Source organism: Saxophila tyrrhenica (genome assembly GCF_035928015.1).
Source record: "Saxophila tyrrhenica strain CCFEE 5935 chromosome Unknown scaffold_15, whole genome shotgun sequence".
Lineage (NCBI taxonomy): Eukaryota > Fungi > Ascomycota > Dothideomycetes > Mycosphaerellales > Extremaceae > Saxophila > Saxophila tyrrhenica.
In genome coordinates, this window is record NW_027041747.1 from 544,163 (window position 1) to 564,035 (window position 19,873).

The 19,873-nt window shown below is 55.0% G+C and overlaps 10 protein-coding genes across 10 annotated transcripts; 4 read left to right on the plus strand and 6 right to left on the minus strand.

Annotated features, from left to right (window-relative positions):
* Positions 1–4: 4 nt before the first annotated feature.
* On the plus strand, positions 5–646 carry LTR77_008834 (uncharacterized protein; the record flags this gene model as incomplete). The annotated part of the gene is made up of 2 exons (XM_064806063.1): positions 5–189; positions 376–646. The coding sequence occupies 2 exons, from the start codon at positions 5–7 to the stop codon at positions 644–646; spliced, it is 456 nt and encodes a 151-aa protein (XP_064655922.1).
* A 434-nt stretch (positions 647–1,080) lies between these two features.
* LTR77_008835 (uncharacterized protein) lies at positions 1,081–2,785 on the plus strand (the record flags this gene model as incomplete). Its single annotated transcript, XM_064806064.1, has 4 exons — positions 1,081–1,826; positions 1,885–2,205; positions 2,263–2,297; positions 2,352–2,785. 4 exons carry the CDS (start codon positions 1,081–1,083, stop codon positions 2,783–2,785), a joined length of 1,536 nt encoding a protein of 511 aa, XP_064655923.1.
* A 66-nt stretch (positions 2,786–2,851) lies between these two features.
* LTR77_008836 (uncharacterized protein) lies at positions 2,852–3,485 on the minus strand (the record flags this gene model as incomplete). Its single annotated transcript, XM_064806065.1, has 3 exons — positions 2,852–3,204; positions 3,261–3,289; positions 3,340–3,485. The coding sequence occupies 3 exons, from the start codon at positions 3,483–3,485 to the stop codon at positions 2,852–2,854; spliced, it is 528 nt and encodes a 175-aa protein (XP_064655924.1).
* An 878-nt stretch (positions 3,486–4,363) lies between these two features.
* On the minus strand, positions 4,364–6,235 carry LTR77_008837 (uncharacterized protein; the record flags this gene model as incomplete). Its single annotated transcript, XM_064806066.1, has 2 exons — positions 4,364–5,698; positions 5,759–6,235. The coding sequence occupies 2 exons, from the start codon at positions 6,233–6,235 to the stop codon at positions 4,364–4,366; spliced, it is 1,812 nt and encodes a 603-aa protein (XP_064655925.1).
* A 379-nt stretch (positions 6,236–6,614) lies between these two features.
* hmt1 (ATP-binding cassette-type vacuolar membrane transporter Hmt1) lies at positions 6,615–9,650 on the plus strand (the record flags this gene model as incomplete). The annotated part of the gene is made up of 2 exons (XM_064806067.1): positions 6,615–6,995; positions 7,044–9,650. The coding sequence occupies 2 exons, from the start codon at positions 6,615–6,617 to the stop codon at positions 9,648–9,650; spliced, it is 2,988 nt and encodes a 995-aa protein (XP_064655926.1).
* Positions 9,651–10,295: 645 nt separating this feature from the next.
* On the minus strand, positions 10,296–10,672 carry LTR77_008839 (uncharacterized protein; the record flags this gene model as incomplete). The annotated part of the gene is made up of 2 exons (XM_064806068.1): positions 10,296–10,565; positions 10,619–10,672. 2 exons carry the CDS (start codon positions 10,670–10,672, stop codon positions 10,296–10,298), a joined length of 324 nt encoding a protein of 107 aa, XP_064655927.1.
* Positions 10,673–11,448: 776 nt separating this feature from the next.
* LTR77_008840 (uncharacterized protein) lies at positions 11,449–13,340 on the plus strand (the record flags this gene model as incomplete). The annotated part of the gene is made up of 2 exons (XM_064806069.1): positions 11,449–11,649; positions 11,715–13,340. The coding sequence occupies 2 exons, from the start codon at positions 11,449–11,451 to the stop codon at positions 13,338–13,340; spliced, it is 1,827 nt and encodes a 608-aa protein (XP_064655928.1).
* A 306-nt stretch (positions 13,341–13,646) lies between these two features.
* Positions 13,647–15,250, minus strand: MKK1 (Protein kinase C signaling pathway involved MAPKK protein; the record flags this gene model as incomplete). Its single annotated transcript, XM_064806070.1, has 3 exons — positions 13,647–13,785; positions 13,841–14,502; positions 14,558–15,250. 3 exons carry the CDS (start codon positions 15,248–15,250, stop codon positions 13,647–13,649), a joined length of 1,494 nt encoding a protein of 497 aa, XP_064655929.1.
* A 1,763-nt stretch (positions 15,251–17,013) lies between these two features.
* Positions 17,014–17,463, minus strand: LTR77_008842 (uncharacterized protein; the record flags this gene model as incomplete). The annotated part of the gene is made up of 1 exon (XM_064806071.1): positions 17,014–17,463. The coding sequence occupies one exon, from the start codon at positions 17,461–17,463 to the stop codon at positions 17,014–17,016; it is 450 nt and encodes a 149-aa protein (XP_064655930.1).
* Positions 17,464–18,128: 665 nt separating this feature from the next.
* Positions 18,129–19,757, minus strand: LTR77_008843 (uncharacterized protein; the record flags this gene model as incomplete). The annotated part of the gene is made up of 1 exon (XM_064806072.1): positions 18,129–19,757. The coding sequence occupies one exon, from the start codon at positions 19,755–19,757 to the stop codon at positions 18,129–18,131; it is 1,629 nt and encodes a 542-aa protein (XP_064655931.1).
* Between the last annotated feature and the right edge of the window lie 116 nt (positions 19,758–19,873).

The window sequence follows — 19,873 nt, forward strand, 5'->3', positions numbered from 1 at the left end:
AAATATGAAGCTCACCAGCATCGTCGCATTCCTTGGCCTCAGTGCCTCCTCCTTAGCAGCACGCACTCTATCCGTCAGCTACGACACCGGCTATGACCAAGCAGGACGGAGCCTCAACGTCGTCGCTTGCTCAGACGGCGTCAACGGTCTGGAGACCCGCTACGGCTGGAGCACTCAAGGACAGATCCCGTAAGTAAATATTAGGTGAAACATGTCACTCCTATGTCTCACAGTTGAAGGGGCTTGAGCGCCTACGAGCTGAGATGCCCCTTAGAGGTCATCTCAGCCTAGCAAGCCTACCTGTCCGTCTAGGGCATAGAAGCCAGTTCCGCACCATCTTTGCCCTACGCAGGATAACACGCTGACGTTCTGTAGTACATTTCCCCGCATTGGTGGGAGCGTTGACATTGCTGGCTGGAACTCTGCTCAGTGCGGACAGTGCTACAAGGTCACCTACAAGAGCAAGAGCATCTTCATTCTCGCCATCGACCATACCGACACTGGTCTCAACATCGGCCAGCAGGCGATGAACACGTTAACAAACGGCCAGGCGGTCCAGCTTGGACGTGTGAATGCTCAGGTGATGAAGGTGGGAGTGGGAAAATGTGGTCTGACTCCAAAGCGGGAGATCGAGTTCATGGCATGATCTGGTCAAAGGGTGGTTTCAGAGTAGAAGATTGGCAGATGGACGAACGGAGGGACAGCAGCATGTAAAGTCTACTTTAATGAAATCGCGACGAAAACCCCCTCTTTGCCACCATCCATCGAACTGATGCATCGTGTCCGCCACGCCATACTACAGGCACCTTATAAGAACTTATTTCACCTGTAAATATACCAGAACTGGAAGCATTGAGAGAGCCTCCACCACGAGGCCAGCTCCTGCCAATTAGAGCTAGCTTATTGATGGACCTCGGCACAAGTGAACTTGAATGTCGATCCCAAACCCTGTCAGACGGAGGCGTGTCGACGACTTGTTGAACGTGAACGACGGTTTGCTCTACTCTCGTTCGAATCTAACGACCATCTCGATCAGCTGATACGCCAACACCAAGCTGCTATTGCTTAAATTAAATGACAATGTCTCAACAAATAACCAGAGAAGAGGTCGCAAAGCACACCTCCGAAGAGGACCTCTGGTTCATCGTTGACCACAAGGTCTACGACGTCTCAGACTTCATTGACGCGCACCCCGGCGGTTCAATCGTCCTCGAACAAGTCGCCGGACAAGACGCAACCGAAGCCTTCTACAACCTCCATCGACACGAAGTATTACAGCAATACGCCTCACTATGCATCGGCACTATCGAAGGCGAGAAGCCGGAGGTGATCGATCCACAGATTGGCGACCTCAGCAAGGTCCCGTACGCGGAGCCAATGTGGTTGTCTCCCGAATTCAAGAGTTCGTTCTATAGCGACAAGCACAAGAGGTTGCAGAACGCGATGAGGAAGTTTGTCGAAGAGCACATGAAGCCGGAGGCGCAGGAGAAGGAGAAGAGTGGGGAGTTCATCAGTCAGGAGCTCATTGACAAGATGGCTGAGGCGAATGTGTTGGCTATGCGGATGGGGCCTGGGAAGCACCTCGAAGGTCGGAGTCTGTTGGGCGGAGTGATTGATGGGAAAGACTACGATTACTTCTGCGATCTTATCATCAGCCAGGAGCTTACGCGCATGAATGCTAGAGGGTTTCAAGACGGGAATATGGCAGGGATGACGATCTCACTGTCTGCTGTGCTTGCTTGGGCGAACGATGAGAAGCTGAAGAATAGGGTTGCTGAGGAAGTGCTGTCTGGGAAGAAGAAGATGTCATTGGCCATCACAGAAGCGTAAGCAGGCTCAATGGCAACTTTCAATTGGACGTCAAGGACGACTGACTCTGAACAGCTTTGCTGGCTCTGATGTTGCTGGCCTTCGAACGACCGCAGAGTTGAGCGAAGACGGCAGCCATTACATCGTCCGCGGCACCAAGAAATGGATTACCAATGGAATGTTCTCCGACTACTTCGTAACCGGTTGCAAGACATCGAAGGGCTTCTCCGTGCTGCTGATACCCAAGACTGAGGATGTCGAGGTCAAGCTCATCAAGACTTCGTACTCGACTGCTGCTGCCACGACATACATCGAGTTCAACAATGCGAAGGTACCGAAGGAGAACCTGCTTGGAGAAGAGCACAAAGGCTTCGTCGTGATCATGAGCAATTTCAAGTAAGCATTGCCATGGAAACAGCTGTCTATGATTGGACTTCACTAACAGCTCATCAGTCACGAGCGATGGATGATGGCTTGCATGGTGTCCCGTAAGTCACTTACTTTCTATCAGCCCAGCACGAATTCACTGACTCGTCCTGCAGGATGGAGCCGTACAGTCCTAGAAGAGTGCCTCAAATGGTCGCACCAACGCATGGTCTTCGGCAAACCACTCATCTCCCAGCCCGTCATCCGTCAAAAGCTCGCCCGCATGATTGGCCTCGTCGAGTCCAACCAAGCCTGGCTAGAGCAAATTACCTACCAGATGAACCACATGTCCTATAAAGACCAGGCCAAGAACCTCAGTGGACCCATCGGGCTTCTCAAGACCTTCTGTACGCGAAGCGCGCATGAGATCGCAGATGACGCTGTGAATATTTTTGGCGGGCGAGGGATAACTCAGAGTGGAATGGGTAAGGTGGTCGAGATGTTCCATCGGACATACAAGTTTGATGCGATCCTTGGTGGCGCGGAGGAGGTACTGGCGGATCTGGGGGTGCGACAGGCGATGAGGTTTATGCCTAATGCTAAGCTGTAGATGTTTGAGTACTAAAGTTACAGTCCCATTGCTTCCCAATAATTCTTCTCAAGTTTTACAGACACGCTACTCCAACACCTCCACCTTGATATCGGTGCTGATATTGCCCTGAGTAGCTCTCGAGTAGGGGCAAGCCTTCTTCGCCTCATCGACAACCTTCTGGATCTCCTCCTTGCTCATGCCGCGGACTTTGACAGTCATGCTGACCTTGAGCCCGAGGTCAAGCTTCTGCAGGTCACCGACAAGGTTAACGGTGGTGTCGACAATACTGTCCTTAGCGCCCTCTGGCATCGTCAGACCCATGCCCTTGGCAGTGGCGTTCATGGCAGACTGGAAGCACGCGCCGTAGCCGGCAGCGAAGAGTTCTTCGGGGTTGATCTTGTCGCCTTTTCCGCCGAGCTCGCGGGGCATGCCGAGATCTGCTGGATGTGAGTTGAGAGTTCATGTTGCGGTTTGCCGGACGCTTGTGACATACCTAGGTTCAAGGCATTGGCGTTGACGTGTCTACAAGAAAGTTAGTGATCTGATGCCTACTATGCATGATTTCGACCTACCCATTAGCACGTCCACCTGTTACATGAGCGTTTGCCGTGGTTAAGACGGGGGCAGAGTCCGTCTGGAGGAATCTTCGTGGTGCCGGAAGGAAGATTGCTCGAGGTGCCTGGCGGACGAGCGGACGGAGGACACGGAGTGAGGCCATGATGAGTGTATAGGTCGTATCAATGGATCTCCAATCGAGAAAGCCGTTCGTAATGGTACGTAGGGTTGGATTCAATGTTGTTGTAGGAGACAGAAAACAATGGTGACGTCGGTACGATCTAAGATCCATAGATCTCAAAACAGATCTCGGATCGCGCCGGAAGGCAAAGTGGCAGGCACAAGCGAGTGGAAGGCAGATTCACATTCCCGCCTTAAAGCAGAAGAACAGTGCTTCGCTAACATCAAATCTGCTTGGTGAAGGTAAATGATGCGATGGAGCACAGGCCGTTCCGCGAAAAGACTTAATATCTGTAGACGTATCGACATGAGCTACAAATTGAAAACATACCCTCCCGTTCATTTCGTCCCTAGCTTATCGCGATCTCGCTGCCTCTCGAACGCATCCCTCTCTGCTTGAGGCGGCGGGCTGGGTGCGGGACTTCTTCGAAACTCTTGACGTCCACATCCGGGATGCTGTTCCCGGAGGGTGCATTTCTCTGCGGGCTCGATGATGCCACGACACTCTTCTTTCTGCCGGTGACTGTGAAGCCGTGTATGAGGAAGAAGCAATTCGTTACTTTGGATTCCTGCGATTTCTACGAACCTGCCATTATGTATGCAATATGTCGCTGGCCTTTGAATTTAGATATGTGATCTGTCGGCCGGAGTAGTCCGCGTACGCAAGAAGCCCACAGGAAGCCAGCGAGTTACCTTCGAAAACACATCTCCCAAAGGCAACGAGCCTTTGCCATTATGGCAAGCCTGGCCTTGTTTGTAAAACTTGACTGAAGACAGAGCCAGTCGATAAAGGTAGTCTTTGGTTCGGAACTCCGGCCATTCCAGCTTGTTGCTGAGGAATGTGGCTCTGCGACAATGGTTTCAGGGCAGACTCAGTAACTCCCACAAACAGCGGAGGACAGCGACACCGCCAGCTTGAGTCTCGACGGTGCGTCCGCGACCGCGATCGTTCAGATCCTGGCTGGTGAGAACCTGCTGGCCTTCGGAGAGTTTAACAGCCGCATACAGGCCCGGTACTGCGTCCAGATACGTACCGTCCGCGTTCAAGCTGGGGTGTCGACGTACGCTGTCCGACCAGGAGAAGCCAGCGCCGGGCGCCCACACGCTTTCAAAAGTCTCTGAAGCGTTATTGCGATAGTCAATAGAGTGTATTGGTAAAGGTGCTGGATCAAGTTCACTGTTAGCTCCCCACCACATGCCAAACCTGCCATGCTTATCACGAGTTTCCAACGCAGCTTTTGCGTTATGCGCGACCCAAGGTGCATAGTTCTCACAACTCCGGCGATGCAGATGCGCAAGCGTCCTGTCAGCAGAGTGAGTCTTACCCGGCACAACAGCTTCCAGCGGCAGCGGCTCACAGAGCAGCGTGAGGTGGTGGAAGAAGATGCTCTTGAACGTTTGCGCATCTTGGGTGCAGTTGCCGGCAGCGTCGCAGTGATCTTCCAGGATGCCATTCCGGCCAAGACCGGCCCAGTCTGCACTTGTAGCACGCTGGAGCTCGGCATCCCACCCAGTGGCTGCGAAGACGTGCCGAACCAGCTCGTGGCCATCTTCGAGGTAGGTGCTATTGCCGGTACCTTCCCAGAGACCTCTGAGACCGCTGAGCAGGACACCCTGGTTGTACGTATAGACCATCTCGGTACGTTCGTCACAAGCCGTGCCATTGGTTCGCCAGTTGGCGATATGGAAACCATCGACATACAATCCTCTATGGTTTGTCATGCCGCTACTCCTCAGCCAAAAATAGCCATCCACAGCATGTCGCAGATATGCTTTCTCGAACGGCTTCGTACCCCTGGAGAAGCCCGACCGCGATTCTTCGGCCAAGAATGGAGAGCTATTGTTCTCGCCAGGAAAGTATAGGTACATTCCAATAGAAGCCGCGATGTATTGCTCATTGGTGATGGCGTTCTTATAAGGACCTAGGTTGGGGTTCCATACCATGCCGCCACCGCAGAACTTCTCATCCCAGCCGCGCGAGGCGAGGTCGTAAAAGACGCGAGCTCGGTGCACGAAGGCTGCAATGAATTGGATGCCGTGCCATTCTATCCGTCCGTTGATGTCGGCCTCGTAGTGCTGCTGCGAATGCCTCCGGATGAATTTCACACTTTCCAACCAGCCAAGGACGACCCAAAGCATGTCATCGTAGGCCTCATTACGGATCCGGAAGGCATTCTCTCCAAAGTAGTAGGCAATCTACACAGAATGCCGTCAGCTCCAGGTCCTCCAGTTCAGCAGAGCCAGCGATGGAATTACATTCTGGGCGAAGTAGTGATTAATCTCGTTTTCGACCTCGAAATCGCCAAGGCGTGGGCTTTGAATCCCGCCTGCAGCTCGTGGTGCGCGATCCAGCGTTCTGCTAAGCGTAGAGATCGTGGCCACGAGATGCGTGTCGATGACGGCGCGCGTCCAGTCTATCGCAGTCGCCCAGCTGCCTACCGGGACGTCGAACCACGTGGTCTGCATAACGTGTACCGCATCTCTGAGGTTCTCTAGTACAGCAGAGGCAATAGGCTTTGAGGCGGAGTCTATCCCGTAGCGCGGCTCATGACCATTTTCGCCATCGTTAGTCGGTGGCGGGCAGGCTTCGTGAAGCCTCAGCTGACCACTGCCGAGGACGAAGCTATGGCGAGGACGGCAGATGGCGGCTGATGTCAACGGCAGGGAGGCGAGGAGACAGATGGACAGAAGGAGGTGAAGGAAAGCAGCGGTCAAGCAAGGACGGGCTTCCATGCTGATGGAGGAGCATGAGGCTTGAGGACGATCGCGGCAGCTTGACGTGGCTTCGCGGTGTGGTATGTAAGGTGAAGTAGTGGAACTCGAGGCTCGCATCCTATTGCCCACGCAGCATGTGATTGCTCTTAGATGCGTGTCTTAGCGCGTGGGCCCGGAAGCCGAACGCCACTTCTAGAACCGATCTTCAGACACGAACTTGACTGCACAACTCTCCCTCTAGGACAACGACACCCCCGAGACCCTCTCCTCCCCCGCCGTCGAACCGGTCATGCTTCCACCACGAACACCCTCCTAATCTCTCAAGCCACAGTCGCTACTGGGGTGAGCAGCGTTGGAAGGTTCTGGCCACGGCAACGACATAACGGGCTCGGACACTATGCCCCTCCACAGCACGAAGACCACCAACCCTGGGGTCGAGAAGTTCCTCCAGGTCCAACAGATCGCCTATCCATTGGTCGTACTCTTCCTCTACCTGATCGCCTTCACCGTTCGCAGCATCACCTTTGCCCGTAATGATAATGACTTCACTCACGAATCTCAACAACTCGGCCCCGGCGGGAAGCCCCTCCCCTCTCACAACCACAACCTCAAAGACACCCATCCTGCAGACGCCCTCGACTTCTCGCGGCCCAGGAGGCTACTCTTCAAATGGCTGTCCGCCGGCGTGCTGCTCAGTTTACTCGGCAACATCGTCGTGGTCATCGCACATGCCCTCTATGCCCGTGAGGAGGAGTGGTGGTGCGGGCAGGCACCGACAGTAGGTCGATGAATTGTATGATGTACGGCCTTCTAGCTGACCTATCAGATCTACCTAGTCGGCTCTTTCATGGTCTACGCCCTGCTACTCATCACCCTCATCGATACGACGCATTCGCCAAATGCAGCCCACGCCCTCACATGGACCGTCGCCACGGTCATGGAGATTCTGCTTCTCGGAGCATCGATCGCGGTCTACAGCACATCACACCACGAATCCGTTGTTGGCGATCCTGATGGCGGACGATTGCGGCATGGAATGACGGAGTGGGAGATTACCGAGGTCATACTCGACTTTGGCAGAATCTTCATTCTGCTCGGCTTGATAAGCTTCTACACGCTATTTGTGTATCTCCGCAACTACCGCATGAGGCAGGCCACACAAGAGGAGCAGACAGGGTTGTTGGCAGAGGACAGAGCCGAGCACAACGGGACAGCGACCGGACCGTCAAACGGTTACGGCACGAATGGCAAGCCTAAAGGCCCTTCAGAAGCGCCTGCAGGCTGGGAGAAGCCAAAGGAGACTCCTTCACGCAGCTGGTGGGAGTACATCCGCGCCTACGCTGTCTTTTTACCGTACATCTGGCCTTCGAAGGACAAAGTGCTGCAGTTCAAGTTTGTGCTCTGCATCATCATCGTCATTATTCAGCGCGGCGTTCAGGTCTTAGTACCGGTCCAGACCGGCGCCATCACGACCGCTCTGGCTGGCGATGAGACGCATGCATCCTATATGCCATGGGGGCTGATCACGTTCTACATTGTGCTCCGCATCTTTCAAGGCGGCAACGGCCTTCTCGGTGCAGCACGACAAGTGCTGTGGATCCCAATCGAGCAATACTCGTACCGCGAGATCTCCGTTGCGGCATTCGAGCATGTCCACATGCTGAGCCTGGAGTTCCATCTCGGAAAGAAGACTGGGGAGGTGCTATCAGCTCTCGGCAAGGGTGCTTCTCTTAATACGTTCTTGGAGTCCATCACGTTTAATGTGCTGCCGATGCTGGTCGATCTTGCGGTGGCAGTGGTGTACTTCCTGGCCGCTTTCGATGCCTATTATGCCCTCGTCATTGGAATCATCACCTTTTGGTACATTTACATCACCATCCGCATGGCTGCGTGGCGTGCAGACATCCGTCGACAGGCTACTAACGCGAGCCGGGAGGAAGATGCTGTGAAAAACGACTCGATGATGTCCTACGAAACGGTCAAGTACTTCAACGCCGAAGCATACGAATTCAACAGGTACCGAGACGCCGTGATGAAATACCAAAAGGCCGAGTACGGCGTCACATTTTCGCTGGCCTTGATGAATACCATCCAGAATCTAGTCTTCATGATGGGCTTGATCGTCATGTGCTTCATCGCCGCTTACCAAGTAACGACGAAGAAGCTGGAGGTGGGCAGATTTGTGACGCTCCTGTCGTACATGAGCCAGCTTCAAGGACCACTCAACTTCTTCGGGACGTTCTATCGCATGATCCAGAACAACATGATCAACAGTGAGAGGATGCTGGAGCTGTTCAAGGAGAAGCCGACGGTGGTGGACAGACCCGATGCAGAGGAGATGCCGACTTGTGAAGGAGAAATTCGCTATAACGACGTGCGTTTCTCATACGACAACCGGAAGCCTGCTCTGCAAGGTCTGACCTTCCGATGCAAGCCTGGCACAACGACCGCGCTTGTTGGCGAGTCCGGTGGCGGCAAATCAACAGTCTTCCGGTTGCTGTTCCGTTTCTACAATGCTGAGTCCGGAAGCATGCAGCTGGATGGGCGCGACGTGGAAGGCGTGACCATCGACAGCCTAAGACGGCACATCGGTGTCGTTCCGCAGGATACGGTTCTCTTCAATGAGACTCTAATGTATAATTTGAAATACGCCAGGCAAAGTGCGACAGACGAGGAAGTCTACGCAGCCTGCAAGGCTGCCAGCATTCACGACAAGATAATTGGCTTTCCAGATGGGTATGACACCAAGGTTGGAGAGCGCGGTCTGCGGCTTTCTGGCGGCGAGAAGCAGAGAGTGGCGATCGCACGTACCATCATCAAAGATCCCAGGATCATCCTGCTGGACGAAGCAACCGCTGCGCTTGACACCGAGACCGAGGAGCACATCCAGGAAGCGCTAACAACACTCGGACGCGGCCGCACGATGCTCATAATCGCTCACCGCCTGAGTACAATCACCATGTGCGACCAAATCCTCGTCCTCCACGAAGGCCGCGTCGCAGAGCGTGGCACCCACATGGAGTTACTGGCCATGAAAGGCCGTTACGCAGGCATGTGGCGCAAGCAAGTCAGAGCCCAGCGCGCAGCAGAAGAAGCCAAGGTGCTCAAGGACAAGGCGGATAGGCTTCGCAGAGAGAGCATGGAAAGCAGCAGCTTACGCCGTGGGATCTCCATCGTGGAGGAGAGCCCGCCCAGCAGTGAAGATGAAAGTCGCCGCCGTCAACAGCAGCAGCGCGAGCAGTCTGATCTGCAGTCCTCGCTGTCGTTGTCACCTCGCCAAGCGGTGCCGCAGGCGCAGATCTCGTCGGCGTTGGGCGCGGATACGGGGACCGACTCGCAGCCCCAGCGGGAAGCGATGAGGTCTGGCGTTGTGCGCTCGCCTTCGCCGGTCAACGAGGAAGGCGGCTCGCACAAGCCAGCCGAACATCCCTGATCTGTATACTCACTAACTTCAGACTCTTTCGGTGCTGTACAGTGTAATGGCGCAGGACATCAAGGTACGTATATACGTTAGACTGGTTGCGGTGGGCATGGCAGACTGGCGGGCGGCGGGCGGCATGATTGGTTTTCGCGTGACGATACTCCACGAACTCCACGGAGTACTATGGGACAGGGCTACGGCTCATCAGCATGGGTAATTTCGGCGTTGACATTATGTCGAGAAAAGTTTGATGACTGCATGCATCGACTGGACGAATGGCAAGATTGGAACATGGAGCGATGGGTCATGGTATACCCACAGCTTCCTTCTTTGATGCGGAAAGGTGCTCGAAGGCTTGGGAAGCGTTGGAGCTGCTTGGCGGTGATGGGTGGTGACACGAGTACTATCCAGCACTGCTACTCGTTTCGGTATTCGACAATTGATCAAATGAAAGACCTTTGTTGATGTGTTCGCAGTCCCTTGTGTCGTGTGCCTCTGCATTCGTCCTGCCGAGCATACCTCGAACGTTGTCCGGCTGCGCTGTTCTTCTGCTGAGACGTACCGTTCAATGAAGTCGAAATTTGAGAACAAGCTCGTGGTTTGAATCTTTTTGCTTCCTACCACGATACGCCGCACGACCTAGAAGCCGACCAGCCCCTAAATCCCCTCCCCACTAGTCTTCGCAACGTTCCCATACCACCTCACCGGCGGCTCGCTCGAATAGTACTGCAGATCCTCCATCACTTCCGGGATGTTCGCCGCAATGGCTTTCTCGAACGCCTCGACGCTGTCCCAGAGCATGATGGCTTGGACGTGCATGCCGGAGGGGTCGTTGGGTGGAAATTCGACGACGGACCAGGATTTCATGCCGTAGGGACGCCAGTGGGTGTCGACTATCTTCATGTGGGTGGTGAGGTAGTAGTCCATCTGCAGGGCATGGTTAGCTGCGGTTGGGGCAAGTAGAGGGAAGAGGGAGGTACGTTGAAGGTGGCGCCTTCTTTGCGCGGGTAGGAGACGTAGATGTAGACGGACATTGTCGTAATTTGTTTTGTCGAAGGGATGCTGATATGAGTTGATGGCCTGATCTTGTTTCTCACAACATTTACAGCTTGTTGAACGTACTCAATTGATACTTATGGTACTCCTCTTTACCAACCTTGCCTCGGCAAGCACAAGGTATGCCAGGCAGTCAATGGCCTCGTCCCCAGCAGACCTCAACGCGATTGCTGCTCAACTCCTACAAAGCTTGGGATTACCTTCAATGCTGAATCTACAGACGACTTGAAAAGGATGAGCCACCCTTCAGAGTGTTGCCCTTCGCATTGTGTCCTCCCCCATCAGGGCTCTGCTGGCAAGCGAGGTTAGATGAAGAACTTAGATCGCGGCCAGACAATCGGAACGAGAAGCACGGGATCTGAGCCTCACCAAATACCGCTCACGTCCAGCTGTTCTCGTTCCGCCGTAACTTGATGCTCCGTTCATGTGTCAACGGTTGTTGTTCAGTTCAAAGCCGTCGAAAGCCGCAGCGGCTTTGGAAATCGCAACCTCGGCGTTGCTCGCGCAAGAATGAGGTCCGACAGGACGTAGAGGTAGCTCCACGTAAAGTTCGTAAGGAAAGAGGCATAGCAGCTCGCGATTGCGAGTGTCAGCCTACTCAGACTCATCACAGCAGCCGTCTTTTAGAGTGCTTGATGAAGTCGGTGTACACTTGCAGGGTTACACCACATCCTCCTCACCAAGCAACAGTAGTTCAAAGCCTGGAATCACTTTATCGGTCTCCGCCTACAACTAGCTTACCACGACGACCAGTATGGCGACCAGCAATGGCGCTGCTGCCAACGGCCATGGTTTGAACATCGCTCTTGGACGATATCTCTGGGAACGAATCCATCAAGTCGGGGTGAACCATATCTTCGGAGTTCCGGGCGACTTCAATTTGACTCTGCTTGATCACATCTACAATGTTGATGGCTTGGACTGGGTCGGCAACACCAACGAGCTGAACGCTGCCGTAAGCTGCTTGCAACCATTCCCCTTGAGACCGAGAGCTTCGCTAACGCTACAGGTCTACAACAGTACGCAGCAGATGGCTATGCCCGAGTCAAGAACGGAGCCGGATGCCTCGTCACAACCCACGGCGTCGGCGAGCTCTCAGCACTCAACGGCATTGCTGGAGCCATGACGGAGCAAGTCAAGGTCATCCACGTCGTCGGCCAGACATCCCTCAAGATGCAGCAGAACCGCATGATGATCCACCATTCCATTGGCTTCAGCCCAGACCACCAGATGTTCAACAAAGCAGCGAAGGACTTTCGGGTTGCTGCAGCAGAGATTCAGACCGCAGAAGGTGCAGCTGAGGAGATCGACCGGGTTTTGCGAGAGTGCTTCGTCAAGTCTGGACCTGTGTGCATCTTCGTTCCAATAGATTTGGTCGACCAGCAAGTACCGGCGAAGGCCTTGGAGATGCCATTGGATTTGAAGCCGGAGGCCGATGAGAATGCTGTGAGGGACGCTGCTCGGAAGATCTTGGAAACTCTCGCATCAAGCAAAAGTCCAGCTCTGTTCGTGGACTGTCTCGTTCAACGACATCAAGCAGTCGAGGAGGCGAGAAAGCTGGTCGACGTGCTGGGTCTTCCGACTTACACCAGCAACATGGGCAAGACAATCATTGACGAAACGCACGAAAACTACGTCGACCTGTACAACGGCGGACCATCACGACCAGGAATCGAAGACGTCTTCGCCAAACACGACTTCGTGCTCGTCCTAGGAACCCTCCCCTCCGACACCAACAGCGGCGGCTTCACCCGCAAGCTCCCCACCAACGCAGCCTACGTCAACACCCACGACGTCTCGATGCCAGGCTGGAAAACCACCTCCAAAGTCCCCCTCAAAGCCACCATCGCCTCCCTCACCTCCCTCGCCCCCTCCTACACCATCACCCAAACCAAAAACCCCCGCCACACTCTCCCCGAGCGCCCCCTCGAAGACGACCGCGACTCCGAACTGATCACCCAATCCTGGATCTGGCACCGCCTCGCCTCCTTCATGCAGCCCCACGACGTCGTCTACGGCGAAACCGGCACGGCCGCCTTTGGCCTGCCAGACGCCCAGTTCCCCGCCAACACCACCTGGATCACGCAGACGTACTACGGGAGCATCGGCTACGCCACCCCTTCCGCCTTTGGAGCAGATCTCGCGCTCGCGGACCTCGCGGCAACCAAAGGCGCGCCGCGCGGCCGGACGTTGCTCGTAACCGGTGACGGCAGTCTCATGCTCACGGTGCAAGAAGTAGGCAACATGGTCAAGCAGAACCTCTGCCCCATCATCTTCTTGATCAACAACGCGGGCTACACCATCGAGCGAGTAATCCACGGCGCGCGACAGAGCTACAACGACATCGTGCCCTTCAACTACAAGCACATGCTGCCGTTCTTCAACATGCCCGAGGCCGAGGCGCAGAAGTGTTTCCACCGGGCGGAGACGAAAGCGGAGTTGGAGGAGGTGTTGAAGAAGGAGAGTGTGGTGAAGCCCAGCAAGGTGCAGGTGGTGGAGATTGTGATGGACATGCTTGATGTGCCGTGGCGGCTGAGTTCGCAGATTGCGACGAGGGGGCCGGAGGCGGTGAAGGAGATGAAGGAGGCGGGGTTTAAGGTGAGGGAGATGCAGAAGGGGGGTGATAGTGGTGGGTTCTGGAATTAGGTCTGGACTGGTCGGTAGCGGATGTATTGTTCTTCGATTGTGCGTGTAGCGGTTCCCTTTGCTATCTACGTAGATTGAGCTTTCAATGTGGTGGTATCCGTGGACGTACAGTGCGCCTCCGCCATGGCACGGAGCCGTGGCCATTACCGTGGTATCTTTGTGTTCCTCCCCGCTGCAAGCTGTTGGCTATGCAGGCATCGCTATGCATTCTTCCAACATTTCCAAATCCACTCTGTCGATTTCCAAGCGCAGCCAAATGTGTTGCCAAGTCAACTACTTGCTGCCCGTCCATGAGTTGGTGGGCTCCTATGCTTCCTTCTCCTCCCAGGCCCATACAGTCTTCAAGAACCGAGGCAGATCGATCTTCTTCGACATCATCTCCCGCATCCAGGGGTGCTCCATCATGCGCCATGGTGTTGCACGGCGGCTGGGCTCTTTCTCCAGACTACCCGAACAAGTCAGCTTGCTATCCTTCAACAGACAGTTTCGTCGAGACTCACCAGCACTCAATAAAGTACTTGAACATATCACTCCACTTGAGCTTCTTGTCCGGCTCGTCCTTGAGCTTAGGTATCGGTTGCCGCACAATGTACGTGAGCAAGTCGATCAGTCCAGCTCTCGGATTCATCTCCGTCCCATCAGCAGGGAATGGGAATCTGTTCTGCGCCACCTCCAGCAGCGTCACGCCCAGTGACCACACATCCGACGTGATGGTGTACGACTGCCCTGTTATTCGCTCCGGAGCCATATAGTACGACGTCCCGATGAAAGTGTTCGCGTCACCCTTCGTGCCAAACTCTCCACTCACGCCAAAATCGCAGAGCTTGACACTGCCGCCTCGAGTAAGCAGGATGTTGCTGGGCTTGATGTCGCGATGGATGATGCGGCGGCCATGTAAGTATGTCAGGCCATTGAGAACACCTTCCGCGACCTTACCGAGCACTTTCTCGCCAATGCGGCCACCTTGCTCCCTAATCTCGCGGTAGATGGAGTCGAGGGAGCCGCCTTCGCAGAACTCCATGCTGATGCCGATGGTGCCAGCGGTGTCATCCATGAAAGCGCCGTAATATTCACAAATGTGATCACTGGCGCAGGATTTGTTGAAGGAAAGTTCTCGGACGATTTGCTTCTTGACGTCTGGGTTGGGGTCGGTAGTGATGATCTGATGGCCGTCAGTTGTGCGTCCACTTGCCGAGTCTTTCAGCAGCAACGCATACCTTTAGCGCAAAGACAGTCTTGCCGCCTTTCAGCATGCACTTCGTCACGGCACCTCCAGCCCCCTCTCCCAAGCTGCCAAGCTCGATGATCTTACCCTCCTTCTTCGCAGCCTTCCATCCATTGTCATCCAAATCCTCCACGTCCAACGGAGCGCCCTTCTCCAGACTCAACCGCTCCAGGTCTATCTCTATACCCTGATTGCTGTTCTCCCTTGCCATGCCCGGCGCTCCAATGCTCGTCGACGACGCAGCGGACCCGGTATCATTAGCTCGCCCGATGATGTCGTTGAAATTCAAAGTCGCTGATGTTGAGGATGTTGTCGATATTGACCCACCCTGCTGGCTGCTGGCGGCGAAACTCGGTGCTCCGCTGAGCGCTGAGTCGTCTCCACTGCTCCCTCCGCTCCCTGGCATGACCAATGACAGCCCTTTTCTCTTTGCCTGTGTATTCTCATGTGGTGTCTGGTTCGTGCCTGACGGCGTCGCGAGGCGCAGTTGTGGAGGTTGTCTGTTCGGTATGGCCAGAGGTGGTAATGCCGCGTTCTCCGCTACTGGAGGTGCGGCCGAGCTGTTCACCGGTCTTTGGTTGGGCGACGCGGGTATGGCTAAGCCTAGCTTTGGCATCTTACTACCCATCTGCGACCTCCCTCCACCCGGAATGGGCGGCCGCAGTAAAGGAGCCGGCGAGGCCATGTTGGAGCGGTCCTGGGGAGGTTGTTGGAGGTATGGGTTGTGGTCTGCCACCGTGGGCAGATCTCAAGCAGGCACGAGGCTGTCAGAGAAGGTGCTGGAGCGCCTTCTTGACAGCCTGCGAAGTGTGCCTAGGGAAAGGTACGGTGTAGATGTGTGTGCAGTCGGTCGAAGCGGTATACGCTGAGCTGGATGACCCGGCGCTGTAACTTGCTGCTGTGATCCTGCCTGGTCCGCTTGCGTAATTTGGGGCCGCAATGTGCTGGCTGAAAGCTGTACCTCCTACAGCACGGCAGATTTGGTAGAGTACGACGTCGGCTTGTGTCTCCAATCGAGACGCTTGCTGTTTTGGTGTTGCAGTGCGGTACTGGGGTCAAGGTGGTGTTTTGCAGGTAGCCGCTGGCTCGGGGCAGCAGTTCCTCCGTACAGGCGGTGATGTATCCAGATCGCTTGAGCAGGAATCGAGTGCGGCGGCGGCGAGAGGGATCTCGAGGGATCAAATGGCGGATCACGAGTGCTTGGGCTGACGAAACAAGCCAACAAAGTGTCCAGGGTCGAGGTCAACGGTCAAGCGTGAGCCGACCAGTCGCTTCTCTCACGCCGACTTGGCGCGCTGATGACACTCGATGCTGCGGTGTAGGATTACAACAATCGTCTGGTCGTTCGGTCGTGTAGAGTACAGTGAGGTGTGCGTCGAGAGGGAGAGCAACGATGGAGATGTGCTGATTGGGGTCTGACCGGTGACGACGGCGGGCGGTTTTCTGAAACCTGCACAGACTCCAGGGCCGGCGCGTGGTGTTGGTTGGTAGACGACTAACACGATGCCTCCAGACGATCAGGCAGAGATCATCAGGAGATACGGCGAGGTGATACAGCCTTCACGAATGACCACAACCTCATCATATACGCCGTACAGGCAATTGCGGCACCCGGAAGAAATGGTCAGGCAGTGTTGTCCCCACTACTGCGGCAGACAGGCATGCTTGCCCCGGTTCACGTTCAAGACTGATGACATGGCGAGGGCGACGCTGCCGACACGCCGTCCCGTCTTATCACGAATCACTTCGCCGTGACATGCGCTGGCACGAACAATGCATCGGAACAATCGACAAAGGCTGACCTAATAGCACAAACCCTTCGCCCACACCTCAACGAATCACCGCGGCTCCTGCACGTGAAATCCTCCTGGTGGCATGTGAATGTACCGGCAGACTTCGGTAGGGCTGCCGCTGAGGGTGTCACGAGCAGAAACCCACTTGGCTGTGCAAACTCCACACTTCTTCTGCCCGCAGACCGCCACATGCGAGCTCTCTGCCCTACAAAATCCGCTGGACTGCGGAGAGAACGGTCGGTCAGAGCTACCCTTGCTATCGGTTCCTCCACTTCGCTGCGCTACAAAGATCCTGGGTGCACTGTTTTACTGTCACGACTGCGCGCATCAAATATCTGCTGGTCGCAGAGACGATGATGTCGTGTTTCTTACTGCGTTCTAGACCGCTCGATACAAGAACGTCATCCGGCAGCACCATAGCCTCCAGCACGGCATTGTTTACTCAGAAGTACGGAAGATAGGTAAAGACATTTGCCAAGGTAAGGTGGAAGAAGGAGTCCGTGAGCCCCCTTCTTGCAATGGCTCCCTTACGAAACACTTCACTCTCGTTCATCTCGAAACGCTTTTATGATCCTCCAGGAGGATACACCCAGCTCCTAGCAATGCCCGCCACAGCTCCTGTTCGCCCACTCGACCCCGGACCACCACCACGACTCTAGCAAATCGCCGTGGACTTCTTAGCATCGATCTTAAACCTCTTCGGAGCAAGCGAAACATAGTGGTTCCCAGCATCATTATACCGACAATCCTCATCATCCACAAACTCCACCCTCACAAACACCCTCGGGATATTATCATTCGGGTTCTCCGGATCCTGCACAATATTCACATTCGCAGAAACCGTCGGCGGTACCGGGTTGTCGGAGAGGATGGTGCAGTCGCGAAAGCCGCCAGTTTGAGTGCCAGTGCAGGAGGCTTTGAAGGCGGGGATCGCGCCGTGGGCGGCGCCGGAGATGGTGAAGGAGTAGTCGTAGGCGGCTTGGCCGCGGGTGAAGGACCATTTGGTGACGGACCATTTGTAGGCCGGGGCTGCGGCGGCGAGGGGGTTGGCGAGAGCGTGGGTGAGGAGGGTGGCGGCGGTGAGGGCGAGGGGAAGGAGTTGCATTTTGTGAGGTTGAGGTAAGTGGCCTTGAATGGTATTTGGTGGGCTAGGTGATGAGTGTCTGAGCGAGATGAAGGCCCTGCGAGATAGTCGTCTGGTTTGAAATGGCAAACTATCAGTGTCGCAGTGCGAATACTTATACTACAGTGCCAATAGTCCTGGACCGCAAGACGCAAGCCACTGGACTTCTAACGTGGTACGAAAGCTGAGCATACCAGATGCACCGGCCAATCCAGCACTTGTTTCGCTCCCTACCAGGCGTGACGAGAGGCTCTGCGGACTCCGAATACCTCTACGTGAGTGGGTGAAAGAATGCGTTACGGTGTAGATTTTGTCTGTTCAACGGATTTCACCCCGCCTCCACCTTCTTTGGCATTTCACGGCGGTCGCCGTCGGTATATTGGTGGCTTGCATACTGTGCAACACAGTTCGTCTACGTTTACATCGATCAGACGACCTTTTCGTATCGAGAGAGTCTCGACCGCTTAGCTAAAGGTCTCGCGGTGCGTGCATAAGGTTTCAAAATACTGGGCTGAGCGTGAGCTAACATGTGATAGTTGTGTGCTATGGCTGAATAAGAAGGTACAGGAGTAGGCTCTGGATGTTGTCACGAGGGTGTACACTCGAGAACACTGCGTGCTGACCACCACTATACACTGATTTAGCACTTACAACCCACAGATCTGCCGCCATTTCTGGATACGCTTTCGATCACCGCCTTCCGCAACCAAACTAACACTGCCGGAGATGTCAACGTCCTCCGCTTCCCACTGATCAGGCACATCGAACCGCTCATTATAGCTTGGGGAGGCAAGATCCGGGATGTCTGTGACCCAGTTCTTGATCTTAGGCGAAGGCACAGAATCGATGAGCTCCTGTTCCATACTCAGACGGTAGCCGTCTTCAACAGGGCTTGCCCAAGGCGAGCACCCATCGTTCGTCAAGTCGACATCAGTACCAGCTACTTCAGCAGCAGATTTGGCCGCTTCCAGTGCAGCCTCAGCGTCGATCAGATCCCGCGTAATCTCCTGCATCTGCTTGACCCAACGGACGTCGAATCCATCTTGTGAAGCGTCAGTGGTCGGCTCTCCGCGCGAGAGAGCATCGAGGTTGAACTGCAGCTCTTGCGCTCGGTCTTCATCGCGACGGTCGAAGCGTCTCTGCGCGTGCTCGAGAAAAGTTTCACATGCCCAGTATTCCCGCGTCAGTTGGTGGACTTTCTGCTCTTCCTCGGTCATTGGCACATATGGAGCCATCATGCACTTAGCACCGGTGTCAAGAGGAGCAGCCGGCACGGGGAAAGCCTCGTCCACCTCGTTCTGCTTTTCGCAGAATTTCTGGTACTCGTCTTGCAGATCGACTTCTTCATAGGGCAGGTCAATGTCGTGATCGATGGGCTCTATGAGTCCAGCAGCCACATAGACCTCCTCGAATCCGGCAATGGCGTCCTCGTAGATCCTCCTTGTGTTCTCAATCTTGCACTCGACGTCAACTTTGAGTTCGTGTTGCTGACGCTTGGTCTCCTCGACCATCTGGTCCAGAATGGCTAGCTCCTGGATCAGGGCGAGCATTCCGTCCCCAGTCAGATCGTCGTCGCACTGTTTGATGTGTCGTCTCGAGATTTGAGCATTGATGGCAGAGAGGAGTCTTCCCAAAGCTTGCTGCCTCCTGAGTGCTTTCTTGTCCTCAACGATGAACTCGCGCTGTGCCTGCAGAGCGATTTGAGGCTTTTGCGACAAGGGCAGCGTCATCAACACCGCCGCGCACTCCTGTAGCCCGTCTGTTGCGAACGCCATCCGTGCAGGTCCTTGCGTGTAGTCTGTTTCTTCTTCGGTGGGGAACTCCCAATGCTGCTGATTGCGGAGTGCTTGTGCCTGCTCTGGTGATAGTGCTGGAGTAGCCTGCATTGGCTCAGAGATCGCTGTCTGGCTGCCACCATCACTCTGGTCGACTGTCGGATTGGTGTCGGGCTCTGCGTCGCCAGTGGGGGTAGCAGTTACAGTGTTCTCGTCACTTGACGCAACCTCGTCAGGCACCTCTGTGCTGCTCTCGTCTTCTGGGCTATTGCTGCCGCTTGCTTGAGCGGGACTCAGATGATCTCCAGTGCATGTGCTGGACACCCCCGTAAGCAAACCTGATGTACGGGCAGTCTTTTGGCTGAGAATCTGTAGCACCGCTTGTGAAGTCTTCGCATCTTTGATATTGATGAAGCCTTTTGGGGCCTGCTTGGAAGCATGAGGTTTTCGGGGGTTAACAACACCGAGCCTGCGGCGTAATCGTGTGGTGAGGCGTTGCATGGTAATGCGTGTTTGATGGTTTGGAGATAGTTCAACCGCGAATAGACTGAGCACAGAAGCAAGTCGAATGCTTTCTATGAGGAGGCCGCCGCAGATACTTTCTCCAGTTATATTGA